The 16259-nt window shown below is 40.7% G+C and overlaps 1 protein-coding gene across 1 annotated transcript in view; it reads left to right on the top strand.

Moving 5' to 3' along the window:
- AFF3 (ALF transcription elongation factor 3) overlaps positions 1-14091 on the top strand; it is a 502728-nt gene extending 488637 nt beyond the window's left edge. Inside the window, exons 20-24 of the mRNA XM_081264786.1 lie at positions 269-340; positions 1873-1966; positions 5719-5768; positions 5899-6122; positions 9676-14091. Of these exons, the coding sequence (XP_081120912.1) occupies positions 269-340; positions 1873-1966; positions 5719-5768; positions 5899-6122; positions 9676-9797 (562 nt within the window). The 3' untranslated portion in view covers positions 9798-14091. The remainder of the gene's footprint in view (positions 1-268; positions 341-1872; positions 1967-5718; positions 5769-5898; positions 6123-9675) is intronic.
- Positions 14092-16259: the final 2168 nt, after the last annotated feature.

Raw genomic sequence — 16259 nt, 5'->3', positions numbered from 1 at the left:
ACTTGTATTGCTAAAAGCAAGAGTAGTGAGGCATCATAAGAAAGATTTTGTTCATTATATCACAGTGATGTGATGCTTGGGGGAAGAAGAGCAATGTCAGAAGGCTTTTAAGAAAGAATTATGAGCAGCACTGGGAAAATCTAAGTACTGGGCGGACAGAACTAACAGCATAGAAGTTCTGTTATTACTAAGAGAGTTCTTTTTGTTTTATTCCTTTGCTTTCCCTCTCCCCACCCCCTTTTGCTTTTATTTTTGTTTTTGATTTTAGATATGCTATGAGACTAAAAACCCACTCGGGCCCCAATGCCACACCAGAGGACAAACAACTAGCTGCATTATGGTGAGTGCCTCATCGCAACCTAGAAGAGTGTCCTCGGCCTCCTAAGTCCTTACTGGCAAATCATGTGCTAAAATGCATGGTTTTTTCCTGGCACCTTTGAACATACAAAGCCCCATGCTGTTCTAACCGCCAGGGAGAATCCAGACCATTTCTTTTTTGCTGTGCTGTGCATGAACAGAATTCAATCATTGAAAATCGACAGGTCAATTACACAAGGGTAATTTTTTTTTTCTCTGTGTGTGCATGTGTTTCAAAATCAGGTAGGTCCCCGCTTTAGTCATTTGAATGTACATTGTGTCAAATAGAGTTTCTCTTGTGTTTGATGCTTTAGATGCAATCAAAATAATTCATGTGTTGCTTTATGTGGCAGATCAGTCTGAATGAATAAAGACGGTGCTTAAAGCTCTCAACGCATTAAACTGAAGAGCGGCTCATTATACTTTGATAATAAAATCACGTCTTTCAAAATGTTAGCCAATATATAAAAGATTTTTTCTGTACTGATAATGATTACAACGATAACTATTATGTGATTATAATAGCTTTCTCCATGACATCTCCTCAGGACACCTCACCCCACTCCCCAGATCTCAGAACACCTCTCTGTTGGTTCTCCCTGTCAAAGGATCCAAATTTTTTTCTTCTTCAAAAGCTCATTCCACTCTAGAATCTAATCTACCCATTAGAGACTCAAATGGAATCTCAAAAACCGTGACAGCAACATAGACAAAAGAGAGGGTCTCGGGTTGTTTCACTTCATCATATCGTCTGGAGTTTGGGCTGTTAAGAGGCTATTCAGGCTCTTGCGATTCTAGCACGTCAACACCAGATCTGAGTTAGCCAATGATTACTAGCAAAAAGCAAGCAAGAAAGGATGAGTCCAGGAAACACTACCTGTGCCCTTTTCTTTACTGAAGTTCCATATTGGGATAAATAAATTGATGATAATTAATAACATTATCATATTAGATATAATACTTATATGTAAATAATAATTCAAATATTGTAGACAATATCAAATGATGTAAACTCCCAACAAAGTGTTTTTTGTTGTTCATGATTCACACTCATTATTTATATTATCTATTTAAGCTAAATATCGGGTAATAAAGTATTAAAAAGCAAAGGTAATAAAAACAGGTAGAAAAACTGACCTATTCACAAAGCCAGGGTAGCACACCCAGGAAGCAGTGAAAGCTGTGGCTAGAGCTTCCTCACGCGGCTCATGGAGAGAGACTGCCCTCTCGTGGTAGAAGCAGGAAGCACCAGGCCCTATTCCCAACAAAGTGATAAATCTCATATTCTAAAACAAGCTAAAGGTGAATGTATTTATGGAGTACCACGTTGGAATTTTGAATTATATTCTGGGGACAAAAAGAAGGTCAGGTCATGTACGTACATACAGAAACATCTTAGATACATAAGCATGGTGTAAATACCAAGGCACTTGGAATGGCATGACTTTGGAAAAGGCTTGTTTCTGAAGGACACACTCCTGTTCTGAAGGGCTCACCTCTCTCCTTCCGCTGCAGCTATCGATGCCTGGCTCTCCTGTACTGGCGGATGTTTCGGCTTAAAAGGGACCACGCTGTCAAGTATTCAAAAGCACTCATCGACTATTTCAAGGTACTGTCTGAACAGATGAGCGGCTGCCTGCTTGTGTTCAGGTGCCTCCCTGTCAGGGGCACTTCAGAAAACCCTGGCAGAACCCACTGCTCTGGGCGAGTACAGGTCACCTCTGTCTCCAGAAATTGCACTTATGACGCACTTGTGCCTGAAAGCTCAGAGAATGGGCCTTGAGAGCCTAGCTAATTTACCCCCTGCCTTCTTGCCCAAGTATTTTTGTGGCCTCAAGAAAAAGAATATCCAGTTATTCCTTCCAGGGTCCTAGGAACTAGATCTACAGAGCAGACATAAATTCCTCACATCCAAGAGAAGATTTCTTCTCTTAGAAGTAACTACTTCCAAGCCATTACCCCTTCGTTATTCTCTAGGAGCTAACTTAACTTTTAATGGAGGTGATATTTAAAAGGGTAAGAGATGGATGATTAGAAACTCAGAGACACTAGAGAGCAGAGTGTAACTGTAAGGACTGAATTCGCAACCATGGCAACTTTCACTTACCCCGGGGAATGAAATTATTTTCACTGGGAGAATTTTTTTAGATGGCAAAAAGTAACAACAAAAGTCCCTATCTGGTGTACTGTTGTAAAGTGAACTTGAAATTCATCATTTGTTTGAGATTCCTGGGCCTGTTCTCTGTTTATCCACCTAAATCCAGTATCCCTGTCCCCAAGCCTTATCTCAGCTACACCACCTTCCCTAAAAATCATTTATTCCCAACCTCCACTTCTCAGAGCTTGTCTGACCAGGTGATTCGGGGTCCCTTGGGATATTTTTAGCATGGTGCCTCCTTCCTGAGTGTGCAATTAGAATAACCAAGTTCAGAGCCAAGGAGATAGCTTTCCTGGCCCTTTGGTGAGTTATAATGACGAGAACTGGCACAGAGCCTTCCCTTTACAAGATGGGTGGTTTTCCAAAATTCAGAATCTAAGAGCTAATACCAAAGAGAGTTGTTTCAATCAAGAAAAACAATGCTTAAAGAAATAAGGAAGTTGGGGCTGGGGCTGGGGCTCTGCGATAGAGCACTTGCCTGGCATGTGTGAGGCACTGGGTTCGATTCTCAGCACCGGGTATAAATAAATAAAATAAAGGTCTGTCAACAAGTAAAAAAGAAAATATTTTTTAGAAAAAAGGAAGCTGAATTCTGGAAGCCCAAGAGGGTTACAACAGAACTTTTAAGGGACAACAGAAATAAAGAAATTCTTAATTTACACATGCAGTCCAGGGGTACATAGAGAAAGGAACCTGAGCTTCAGACTTCTCCTTCAGGAGTTATTGGCATTTATCCTTCATCAGATCTACATTATTTAATATATTTAAAATATTAAATATTATTCATATTAAAAATGAATAAATTAGCCAGGTGCGGTGGCACACACCTGTAACCCCAGCAGCTCAGGAGGCTGAGGCAGGAAGATCGCAAGTTCAAAGCCAGCCTCAGCAACTTAGTGAGGCCCTGAGCAACTTAGCGAGACCCTGTCTCAAAAGAAAAAATAAAGAAAGGGCTAGGGATGTAGCTCAGTGGTTAAGCACCCTAGGATCCATCCCTGGTACCAAAAAAGAAGAATATATTAAAAATATTTAAATGTATTTTTAATCGGCCAAGGATTGATCCTGTGTATTTCTGATGTGTGTGATTTTTGATACATGCATACATAGCAGAATGATAAAATCAAGCTAATTAACATATCCATCGCTTCATGTACTTATCATTTTTGTGATGGGAACTTCCAAAATCTACTCTTAGTGATTTTCAAGTGTACTAGATGTTATCTTTAATTTTAATCGCAGTAAATCTCCAGAATATGACCCTCCTTACTGAAACTTTGTATCCTTCCCTACTCAAAGTTTCAAAACCTTCAGGTGACAGTGACAGTTCAGCTGTACAGATGTGTTTTATTCGTCCGAACCGTCTCTGAAGGGAGACTTTGTTCCTGCCCATGTTTTTGCCGGGGCGCTTCATGGCTGAATGGGTTCAGCCATTCTTCCCGTTCGACACCCCCTTCTAGGTGGTTTCTCCCATCCCCAGGCCTCCCTCCCTCTTTCCCCTTGGTGTTCTTATATCCAGAACACCCAGGACCATGTGGTGTAGTGAAACACCTTCTTGAGTCCCCGAGCACCCCACCGAGGTAGGTGCCAGTCACATCATGGCAGGAAGGAAGGGGAGATACTCCCTCCAAAGAAGGCACTCCCTTCTCTAGTTCTCTCCATGAAAATTGAGTCATTTCCTGGGACAGGTAAAAGTGACGTGGTTTGCAATTCTGTCCTGTATTTGCACCTTGCTGTGGAGCCTGAGTCCTGGCCGGCCATTTCGGGCTGTTTTGATAACTCCATTCTGACACTAAAGAAACCAGCCACCACCTGGTAAAGTGCCTTCCCCAAAGAGATGTATCTGCATCGCCTGGGAGGAGCTAGGCTGAGACTGGATGAGACTTGTCTCTGAAAAGGAAAATTCACAGGAGCATCACAAAGATGAGGTTTCTTCGTCTTGAGTAGATTTCTGTCCAGGAAAACATTCTTGGGCCCTCAAAGGAAAAAAACTGTGCGTTTAGCAACTTTCTTTGCCAAAGGGGAAATTTTTCTGTTTTGGTTTGTTTGGTTTTTGGTTTTTTGCAATACTGGGAATCAAACCCAGGGCACCTCACATATGTGGGCAAGCACTCTACCACGGAGCTGCACCCCAACCTAGAAAAAAAACTTTCTATTAGTGCATTATAGTTATACATATTATTAGGGGTCACTTTGACATAATTATACAAGCATTCAATATAATTTGTTTCAGTTTAGTCCTCAGTACTTCTCCTTTCCCTCCCCACCTGCCCCCACCATTCCCTTTCCTATACTCTACTGTCTTTCTTCTATTTATACTTTTTTAAATTAGTGCCTTATGGGGCTGGGGTTGTGGCTCAGTGGTAGAGGTCTCACCTGACGCATGTGAGGAACTGGATTCAATCCTCAGCACCACATAAATTTAAATAAATAAAATAAAGGTATTAAATATTAGTGCTTTATGGATATATATAAAGGTGAAATTCAATATGGTATATTCAAATGTGGATATAGGAAAATTTGGTCAGATTCATTTCCTATTCCTCCCTTTTTAAATGTCCGATGCAAACACTTGGTTCCTGCAGCAGTAACATCTTAAATCAGAATATCCAAATCATTCAGAGCTTTTGAATGTCTTATCTGTTAAGAAACTATATTTTCATCTGTTCTTTTTGGGATATTTAAGATTAGATTCCTTTAAGAGAAAGGCTTTTAAACTTTATAAGCTATGATGCAAGAATTTGATGACATCTACTTTCAGGCATTAGGTGCATAACAACAGTTCTTGCAAATAACCCCCAAATTTAAATATAGGGTATTCTCAGGAGGGGTTGGGGAGCTTTCCTGCTCTGTTTATTTCCTTTTCAGAAAAAATTAGAGTAATTTATGATAACAATTAGAACTGTGCAGACCCAAAGACCCCCAGGATTGTCATTTAATTTGATACCTAAAGTTTGTACATAGAAGCCCAGGGGTGAGCCCTTCAGTTACCCCACTTTGGAGCCCCACAGTCCAGGCAGCGGCCCCTCCTCAGCTCCAGAGAGGGAGCCAGCAGCATTGTTCCCCAGACCCAGTTCCTAAGAATCTGCATCTTTTCTGTGGTGCCTTCTGTGATTTCTCCCCACCGTCACCTGAGAACATGTTATGGTCTGCTGTTTACCCTTAAGCAGGTGGAACTCACTGTCCTTGTCTCTGTTTTCCTGCAGAATTCATCCAAAGCTGCCCAAGCCCCATCTCCGTGGGGGGCCAGTGGAAAGTAAGTTCACTTTTCCCAAATGCAGTAAGCCAGGCAGTGAGTGCATGGTGCTTTCTGTGCCCTGATGGGCTGCCCCGCCTCGCCTGCTCCCGACCTCTCCACTCTGGTTTTTCTACCTCTCCCATTCCAGGAGCACTGGAACCCCATCCCCCATGTCTCCCAACCCCTCTCCCACCAGCTCCGTGGGGTCTCAGGGCAGCCTCTCAAGTACCAACGCCCTGTCCCCATCGACCATCGTCAGCATCCCGCAGCGCATCCATCAGATGGCGGCCAACCATGTCAGCATCACCAACAGCATCCTGCACAGCTACGACTACTGGGAGATGGCAGACAACCTGGCCAAAGAAAACAGAGGTGTGCATACTGCCCCTAGGTGGGGACCTGCCGAGGCTGGGGAGAGCCAGACCTGGGGATCACTGCTCAGCTTTACGTGGCCTTTCAAAGAAACAGAAGCTGTCATCTGCCGTGTGATACCTTTCCTGATCTTTCCTCTCGCTCAGAGCCTTGAGTGTCTTTATTTACCTTTATCCTTACTGTGGAAGATGGTGTCACACACCTCAGATACAGATACAGGTGCAGGTGCAGATAAAGGTGCAGAAACAGATACAGGTGTAGATACAGGTATAAATACAGATACAGGTGAAGGTACAGATACAAGTGTAGGTACAGATACAGGTGCAGGTACAGATACAGGTGTAGGTACAGATACAGGTGTAGAAATAGGTATAAGTACAAGTGCAGATACAGGTGTACCTACAGGTACAGTTACAGGCATAGATACTGGTATAAGTACAGATACAAGTGTAGATACAGATACAGGTATAGGTACATATATAGGCATAGTTACAGGTATAAGTACAGACACAGGCATAGATACAGGTCCAGGTACAGATACAGGTATAGGTACAGATACAAGCATAGATACAGGTATAAGTACAGGTATGAGTACAGATACAGGTGCAGGCACAGATACAGGTGTAGATACAGGTATAAGTACAGATATGAGTACAGATACAGGTACAGATACAGGTGTAGATACAGGTATAAGTACAGATACAGGCATAGATACAGGTATAAGTACAGATACAGGTGAAGGTACAGATACAGGTATAGAAATAGGTATAAGTACAGGTGCAGATATAGGTATAAGTACAGATACAAGTGTAGATACTGGTATAAGTACAGATACTGGTGCAGGCACAGATACAAGGGTAGGTACTGATACAGGTATAAGTGCAGATATAGGCATAGATACAGGTATAAGTACAGATATAGGCATAGGTACAGGTCCAGGTTCAGATACAGGTATAGGTTCAGATACAGGTATAAATACAGGTATGAGTACAGATACAGGTGCAGGTACAGATACAGGCATAGATACAGGTATAAGTACAGATACAGGCATAGATACAGGTATAAGTACAGATACAGGCATAGATACAGGTGGAGGTACAGATATAGACGTAGGTTCAGGTATAAGTACAGATACAGGTGGAGGTACAGATACAGGCATAGATACAGGTATAAGTACAGATACTGGTACAAGTACAGATACAGGTATAGGTACAGATACAGGTGTAAATATAGGTATAAGTACAGATACAGGTATAGGTACAGATGTATAGGTACAGGTGTAAGTACAGATATAGGTAAGGTATAGATACAGGTACAGATACAGGTATAAGTACAGATACTGGTGCAAGTACAGATACAGGTATAGGTACAGATACAATTGTAGGTACAGATATGCATATAGGTATAAATACAGGTACAGATACAGGTGTAGAAACAGGTATAAGTACAGATACTGGTGCAAGTACAGATATAAGTACTGATACATGTGCAGGTACAGGTATAAGTACTATTTCAGGCATAGGTTAGGTACAGATACAGATGCAAATACAAGTGTAGATATAGTACAGATACAGGTATAGGTACAGATACAGGAGTAGATACAGGTATAGGTATAGACATAGTCAGAAGTACAAATACAAATATAGGTACAGATATAGGTATAAAAATATATACATTTTCCCTTTAGACAATAAACAGCTACATGAAGGTAAAGATTATATTTCATTCGGCCAGAGGCTGAGGCAGGAGGATCACAATTTCAAAGCCAGCCTCAGCAATTTAGCAAGACCCTAAGCAACTTAGTGAAACCCTGTCTCAAAATAAAAAATTAAAAAGGCTAGAGATAAAAAAAAAAGAAAAATTAAAAGAAAAAATATACATATATATATTTCATTCAAATTTGGACTCCTGAGACCCAGCCCAGTGCCTGAGACCCAATTGGAGCTCTGAAATATCGACTGAATGAGTAAATGAATGAATGAATTAGGGTTAGTGCTAGTTCCCTAAGTGCCTGCTGCTGACAACTGAAAAGAGAACCCATTTTATGTAGAATGGTAAAGCTGAATTTTTAAATAATTTTTTTCTGATAATAACAGTCATGGGTGTTTTCTGTGGCTAAATTCGTGAAGCACAATAAATCATAAAGAAAAAAGTTCTTAAGTCATCAGTAATCTTAGAAATGACTTACAAATAAATCACGTTCTACCAAGTTTCTTTTAGCTTTTCTTCCCAAATATGCATTATTTTTACCAAGGTAAAATCATAGTGAATATAGTTTTAAATCCTTTTTTCACTTAACATTGTAGCAAGCATTTTCTCATGTCATTAATTTGCCAAGAAACTCTCTTTGTAATCATACTGTAATGCTACCATAACATATTGGTTTTATGATCACAAAATATGATATCGTGATATTTGTTATCACAGTGTTAGATTATTTAGGTTACTTCACATTTTTTTCCACTGTTGGTAGAAAACACTCCCAATGTTTTTCCATATCCTGATAAGAATTTCTATAGAAGTCATTATCCATATTTCTGGTTATTTTCTTTGGGAGAATAAAATAAAAATAGAAGTAGAAATTTGGGGTCCACAGGTACAGATTATTTTAAGATATATATAATTTTATATCTTAATATATATTGTTACCTTTTCTCCTGAAAAATTTTATCAAGTTACTACTCTCTCTCCAGCAACAGGTAAGAGTACAAATCTGAGTTCACTTTCAGACCCCTGAATGAAAATTATGTCTCTATGACAGCATAAACCTTTGAGGTCAAGAGCAGCATGTCCACAGTGAAATGAGGAATGGATGACAGATGAATCACCAGTGCAGGAAATTGTTAATAAAACCAGATAGTCTATAACATGCAGCCAAGCTGGTGCCCCTGGGAGTCCAGTAGGAATGTCATGGTGGTCAAAGGCCACCAGGAGCAGCTCATTAGAGGAGCTAGAATGGAACAGGGTTTTGAAAATTACATAGCAATTGCATGGTCGAAGTGGGTTGAGGTGGGTTTCCCAGGGAGACAAACAGGAGGAATAAATATATAGAAATATGTCCAGCCAGGCACAGTAACGCACATCAGTAATTCCAGTAGCTCTGGAGGCTGAGACAGGAGGATCATGAGTTCAAAGCCAGCCTTGGCAAAAGCAAGGCTCTAAGCAACTCAGTTAGACCCTGTCTCTAAATTAAAAATACAAAGATAGGGCTAGGGATATGGCTCGAAATATACATGTCCACTTTGGAAAACCCTGAGTGAGCCAAGCTCTAGATGGCAATACAAGCCATCCTCAGCACCACATAAAAGTAAATAAATAAAATAAAGGTTGAAAAAAAGAATCCTTTAAAAAAAAAGAAAAAGAAATAGTAGATGTAGTTTATTTATTTGGGTATAGAATGAGTCCCCCACCCTTGGATCTTATTTTGTTCAAGGGTATGCAGAAGTCACAAAAAGGACAGGAGATCTGTGATTTTGTCGGGCCATAATAGTCCTGAGGAAAAGTAGCACACCTAGCCTGTGTGGCACCCTTAACCACTCTCTCTGTCCCCTAGAATTCTTTAACGACCTGGATCTGCTCATGGGGCCTGTCACCCTGCACAGCAGCATGGAGCACCTGGTCCAGTACTCGCAGCAGGGCCTGCACTGGCTACGGAACAGCGCCCACCTGTCGTAGGGACCTCGCCCTGGAGCCCAGCTGTACTCATCTCCAAGATGGCTCCATGTTTCTGGACACTGTGCTGCTGAAATTCCCAGCCACAGCATTTATCAAGCTGCATTGAACACTTCCTTTGCATCAAGCAATGATCTTTTCCCAGGGCATGTGTGTCTTTACGTGTGGGTGTATAAGAAGCTGCCTGTGTACGTAAGATACACAGTGCTTCAGAACACATATTCTTTGTCTGGTTTCCATAATCCCAGGCTAGACAATGTGATCAGGAGTTCCCGATTAGAGGAACTACACACACACACACACACACACACACACAATCACACACACTTCCTTTTCCAATTGCTAAACCATGACTTCTCCAAAACTTCAACCAAAATCTGATGGGTTAGTTCACCAGGTGCAATACAGCACACCAAAAGCTTAACTGCCAGTGAAGATGAACCTGACTCTTATATTATTGATTACTTTCAGTATTAATATGCTATTTCCCAATTATTTTTGATGGGTGTGTATTAATGGGTAATTGAATAATGAAAACAAGTCAGTTATTTTTGTGCCAGAAGTTTACTAGATTGCATGTTACCAAATCCCCTGCCCTTCCTCTAATACCCCCTTCAACATTATTATCAACCAAACACATCATAAGCAAACGGATGGATTCACACAGCCTTCCCTGACCTGCCCCCCAACCCCCCATGGTATGACAGCGGCACTGGGATTCAGTGACAACTCAGTGTCTTTGAAAATACACACACACGGGAGCAACAGCCACTGTGCTCTGGAGCTGGGCTGGGAATTTAAATGTGCACTGTGACAACAAGCCCTCCAGGCACGTGCATTTCTTCCTCCTGCCACTGTGACTTGGTGGCTGTAGAGCCATGTGGCTTTTGTCAGCCAGTACATTTCAAGTCTTTTCTTTCCACGGTAGCTTTCTTGCGAAATTTCTTGGCCAAATGGGGACATTGCCTAGAAGGTCCCTTCTCTAGGAGTCCATCTGCTGCCTATCAGACTGAGAGCTCTCTGCTGTCCTAAGGTGGTCTGATTCTCACTCTCTGTGTAGAATGGGCTACTGCTGGCCTTGGCTGCGTTTTGATTTGGGGGATATTTTTAATCAGGCTTTGATTAGCAAGCTGCTTCCGGTGCAAGGGAACTTATTCCTGCACCAATTGCCATTCTGTCTGAGGTAGCACTGCCCAAAGCGTCTTGCTTACGTCTTGTGCATCTAGTATGTTTACGTCTTGCCTATGGCTCTTCTTTTCTTTTTTTTTTCCTTTAATTAAGTTTACATTTTAGTTTTTTGACATCTTGTTTACAGTTTTTTTTTTGTCTGAATTTTATTTGTTTGGTAGTATTTTTGTCATGTCCTAGATTTAGTCTTCTTGTTAAATATATTTGGATATGAAATACTGGTAAATAGAAAATGACTCCTCAAAGTTAGGGTCTGTCTTGCCACCCTTTAACCACAAAGAGGATGTCCTTGAGGCCCCTTACTTGACAGAATTGCACCAGGACAGTCTGAGAAAGACAGGAGTTGCAATCTATGAAACAATCCCTTGTTCAAGGTGATGGTGGCACCCACGTGCTAAGACTGATATTTTTGCAGGTTTGGTTGCAGTGATAACATTTTGTTAGCTTGGTCTTGTGTGAGTGGGAAATAGGATATCTACAACTCATATTCTAAGCCACTGATGCAAAACTGGACAAGAGATTGACCAACTTTGGTGATTTGAATTAATTGACAGCAAATGAAGCACCTGTGAAATTTGCATTTGACTTTGACCTTCAAGCACCTGAAAATACTCACAGTTCAGGTTGAGCATTCCTCCTCCAAAATGCATGGGACCAGAAGTGTTTTAGATTTCAGGTTTTTGAATATTCACATACACACAATGAGATATATTGGGGAGGGGACCCAAATCTAAACTGAGATTCGTTTATGTTTCATGTACTCCTTAGACATACAGCCCAAAGGGGATTTTATACACATTACCCGAAGGTGATATTTTAAGTATACCTGTGTTTTGACTGAGACCTGTCACAGGAGGTCAATGTGGAATTTTCCATTTATGACATCATAGGGACATTCAAAATATTTTAGATTTTGGAGTATTTTGAATTTTGGGTTTTTATATGAAGGATTCTCAGCCTGAATTTCCATCTTACATTTAATTTACCCAAGTGAAGTTCTTCTTAAATCCCTTTCACTAATTGTTGGCAGAGTTCATGATCCCATCTTTGGCTGGATTTTTTGTTTTGGTACCAGGGATTGAACCAGGGTGCTGTACCACTGAACCATATCCCCAGCCTGGTTTTTTTTTTTTTTTTTCTTTTTCCTTTATTCTTTCTTTTTTTTTTTTTTTCTTTGAGACAGAGTCTCACTAAGTTGCTCAGAGCCTTGCTAAGTTGCTGAGGCTGGCTTTGAACTTGCAATCCTCCTGCCTCAGCCTCCTGAGTTGCTGGGGTTACAGGCATGCACCACCACTCCCAGCTGGAAACTTTAATCCAAAGAAATATCTGATCTTTTTTTTTTTTTTTAATTCTACTTACTCTGAGTGAATGCAGATGAAAAGTTTAAACTTTCACATAAAGTGGCCCTTGGTATCTGCCGTGCATCCCCAGGGAGCTTTCCTGCTCCTGCCTGGCTTTAAAGTTGCAGGCTTTATGGAGGCACCTCTGAGATGTGCTTCCCTGAGAAGCCCAAAAGGTGACCTCTGATCAGTTGAGCCAGCAAACGTTCAAGCAACAGGGTGATGATCCACACATTTCTCATCAACACTTCTAGAACCTGATCATTTGGGGCGATGGTCAGAGCATTAAGGCCTATCAGTGTCTCTCTTTCCATCTACAGAGTGTGTCAGGCAGCAGTTCCTATTGGGTTTGGCGTAGGTGATTTTGATAAGGACCCCTCTTCTAATTGTTGCTTCTGAAATCATTCATAACTTGTTCTTTTTCCCTAGTTTGGTTCCAAGTTGAAGCATCTTTCTTGTATTTCCTGATTATAAATGTGGTACCTGTTCATTGTAAATATTGAGACAGGTGTGGTGGCACACACTTGTAATCCCAGCAGCTCGGGAGGCTGAGACAGGAGGATAGTGAGTTCAGAGCCAGCCTCAGCAACAGAGAGGTGCTAAGCAATTCAGTGAGACCTTATTAAAATGCAAAATAGGGCTGGGATTTGGCTCAATGATTGTTGAGTGCCCCGAGTTCAATCCCCTGTATCCCAAATAAAAAAAAAATTGAAACAATGCAAAAAAAAGTAGAAACTAGTGTCAGTCTCTGATTGTCTCAACCCCCTGAGACAACCATGGTTCATGGTTCGATGTCTATCCTTCCAGAGAGTCTTGTGTTTAAACATATAATGTCTTCTTTCTATTTGAAGACACGTTCTTTCCTCAGAAGTTCAACACAGGTTCGAATGACCTTGTCTGCCATGACCTGAATGGGTGCCACCCTTTTGTCACAATGTTAGAACTGTCTTTGAGAGAGAACAGCCCAATTATATTCCTGATCAGACTTTGGCATTAGTTAATACTCTACACAGATCAGACTCATGTGCAGAATTGTGCCTGGAGGGAGAGATTTGGTTAAAACAGATATTTCTGGAAACTTTCAAATTTGCAAATGGAAACTTGGACCCACTATCTAAAAAAGAATGTACTGGAAAAATAATCTGAAGAGTTGACAAATTGTGTGCTAGATTGAACACATGGAATGCAATGCAATGAGATTTTTTCTGCACCGAAACCTGTACAACAATGATGTGTGTATTATATAACAGTGATGTGTACATTTCTGACACCCCATACATAATATGCACAGTTTGTATAAATGCATACATTTAAAAATATATATGTACAATACAGCTAACATAAAACTGTAGTACGCCTGACAAATATTACTAGTGCCTAACATTGAGTATAAGTCACTGCGTGTTCAAATCACCTTGGAAGTGCAGTCATTGTTATAAAATTAATCAGTGAAGCCAACGTTATTTATGAACCACATCTTTGAAACTGTGCAGTAGCATATACATATATATTTTTAAATAACATTTTTCACAGTTTTCCAGAGTTACTGTTGAAATCTGTATCACCAAAAGAAAAAAAAAGGCAAGATTTTTTTTAATGATGTAGACGCTCTTCAGACCCAGTAATCTGCGTGTGATTTCCTGTTTGTAGATACCCAAGAGACTTCAGCGGTCACCAGCCTTAATGCATGTACAGGATATTATTGTGACTTAATTTATCTGCAGTTTTTAATCCATGTGAAATTGGAATTTATAAACGGACTTGGATTAAATATGTCTGCCTTTCTAAGGTTGCAAACGTTACATTAAATGATTTATGTTGTAAATAAGAGAAATCGAGTTGTATGAGGAAAAATGTCCACCAGTTTCTGTGAATATGTTTACAAAACATATTGAAAGATGTTCACATCAGAGGTCTGGTTCCCAACTCATCATCTCTTTAGAAACAGCCTTTTTTCCTGACTGTTCTCAGCATGGCTTCCATGGATTATCTTTGCTAAGTCTGATAATTTTTCACAGAAAAAAGTATGTTTTTTCTTTCATTATGACTATAGTTTACTACCTGTCTTTCCTATGTCCCAACACGCATGCGCGCGCGCGCACACACACACACACACACACACACACACACACACACACAGGTGAACATCCTCCAGTGTCCCAGGGAACGGTACCTGAGAGGCTACAGAAGCTGGTTTGTGATTTCCTGGGTGCCTGTCCAGGAGCAGCCCTGGGACACTGTGCTACCAACGTTTTTTAACATCACAAGCCAATTCCTAGCTCATGTGCCAGCCTTTTCCAGTTCAAACCAACATGGTGGACTCATGTGAGAAATACTTGGTCAAGAGAATTGGGAACTAAAGACAAGGAAAATGTTAGTTAGACCCATGGCCTGACATTATACTGCCCCTGTGTGGGATGGTTGTTTTTGTTTTGTTTTGTTTGGAGCATTTTTGCTTTTTTTTTTTTTTTAATTTGGTATTAGGGACTGAATCCAGAAGAATATTACTGCTGAACTACATCCCTAGTCCTTTTTATTTTTTTATTTTTGAGATATGGTCTCTCTAAGTTGCCCAGCCAGGCCTCAAACTTTTGATCCTCCTGCCTCAGCCTCCAGAGTAACTGGGATTACATGCTTGTGACACTGCATCCAGACGGGAGGGGGTTTTTGGTAACTGAAGTTTCACTCTTACCTCCCTCCCTTCTCCTTCTCCTTCTCCCCAAACTAAAGAAGCAGAAGTAACAATGAAAACAAAATGAAGTGTCAGCATATCCAACCCATATCCTTAGAATCAAATACCCCTTATCCTTTGCCCCTCACCCCATCTTACACAATTCACAGTTCAAGTGAGTCCTCACCACCAAGCAGAGGGGTCACCTTGATTTTGGTCGCCAAGGAGACAGCCCCTCATCCCAAAGATGACCACTGAGCCTGATACACTTTCAAAGGTGGGCTAAGAAATACCTGGAAAACTTCTAAACAAGACTGTCTCTTAAGGCAGCTTTGCCTGGTACACCGCTGAAGTCCATGTATTCACGATCAGAACTGTATTTTTTTAAAGTATCACATTTTCAATGAAACTCAGACCAACTGAAGTTTTGGAAGACATTTTTTTTAGTATAAGAAAAACAACAACAGGGGCTGGTGTTGTAGCTCAGTGGTAGAGTGTGCTTGCCTCGCATGCGTGAGGCCCTGGGTTTGATCCTCAGCACCACATTAAAAAAATAAATAAAAATAAAGATATTGTGTCCATCTACAACTAAAAAAAAATTAAAAAGAAAAACAACAATCACATAAACTGTATTCCCAACCATTAGAGTTTATTTCCATTCCCGGGAGAGCACACCTTGGCAAATAGCACAAGAAATGTTCAAATTGGAGATTCGTGTTCTTAGTCCAAATTATACTGTGTTTATCTCCTCAGAAGGGGTTAATTCACAAACTTGGCATGAGGACATTTAAAAACTGTTCTCAAACTAATTACATCTGACCACAGTTTGGGTGTTTTATTATTTAATTGGCACTGTGAGGCAGCAGGGAATAAATTTGGGGTCAGCTACAGGGGGAGTTAGATTCACAGCTCTTACAGTAATGAGAATCAAGGGATTAAACCCCTATGCAGCACTTAGCAAATCCACCTCTTACAGCCAATTTTAAAGACATCGATCTGGAGAATGCATGTGGAAAGCTAATTGCCACGCGCACACGGAGCTCAGCATTTGTCTCTGAGTATCGATGAGGCCTGGAAAGCTGAGCCAAGTCCTTGCTCTTTACTCATTTTTAAAATGGGAAAAGCTCATTGAGAAATATTTATATCCAGACAAGAGGTAAAATAGCACCCATGTATAGGATCTTCTCACAGTGCTCTTTGGCTATAAAAATAATTACAAAATTCTAGTCTCCTTGTTGCTTTTCAGTGCTTTTTTCCTAGTCTTTT

This window comes from Spermophilus citellus (assembly GCF_964194105.1).
Source record: "Spermophilus citellus genome assembly, chromosome: 13".
In the NCBI taxonomy this organism is placed as follows: Eukaryota; Metazoa; Chordata; class Mammalia; order Rodentia; family Sciuridae; genus Spermophilus; species Spermophilus citellus.
This window is presented reverse-complemented; position numbering and strand designations above follow the sequence as displayed.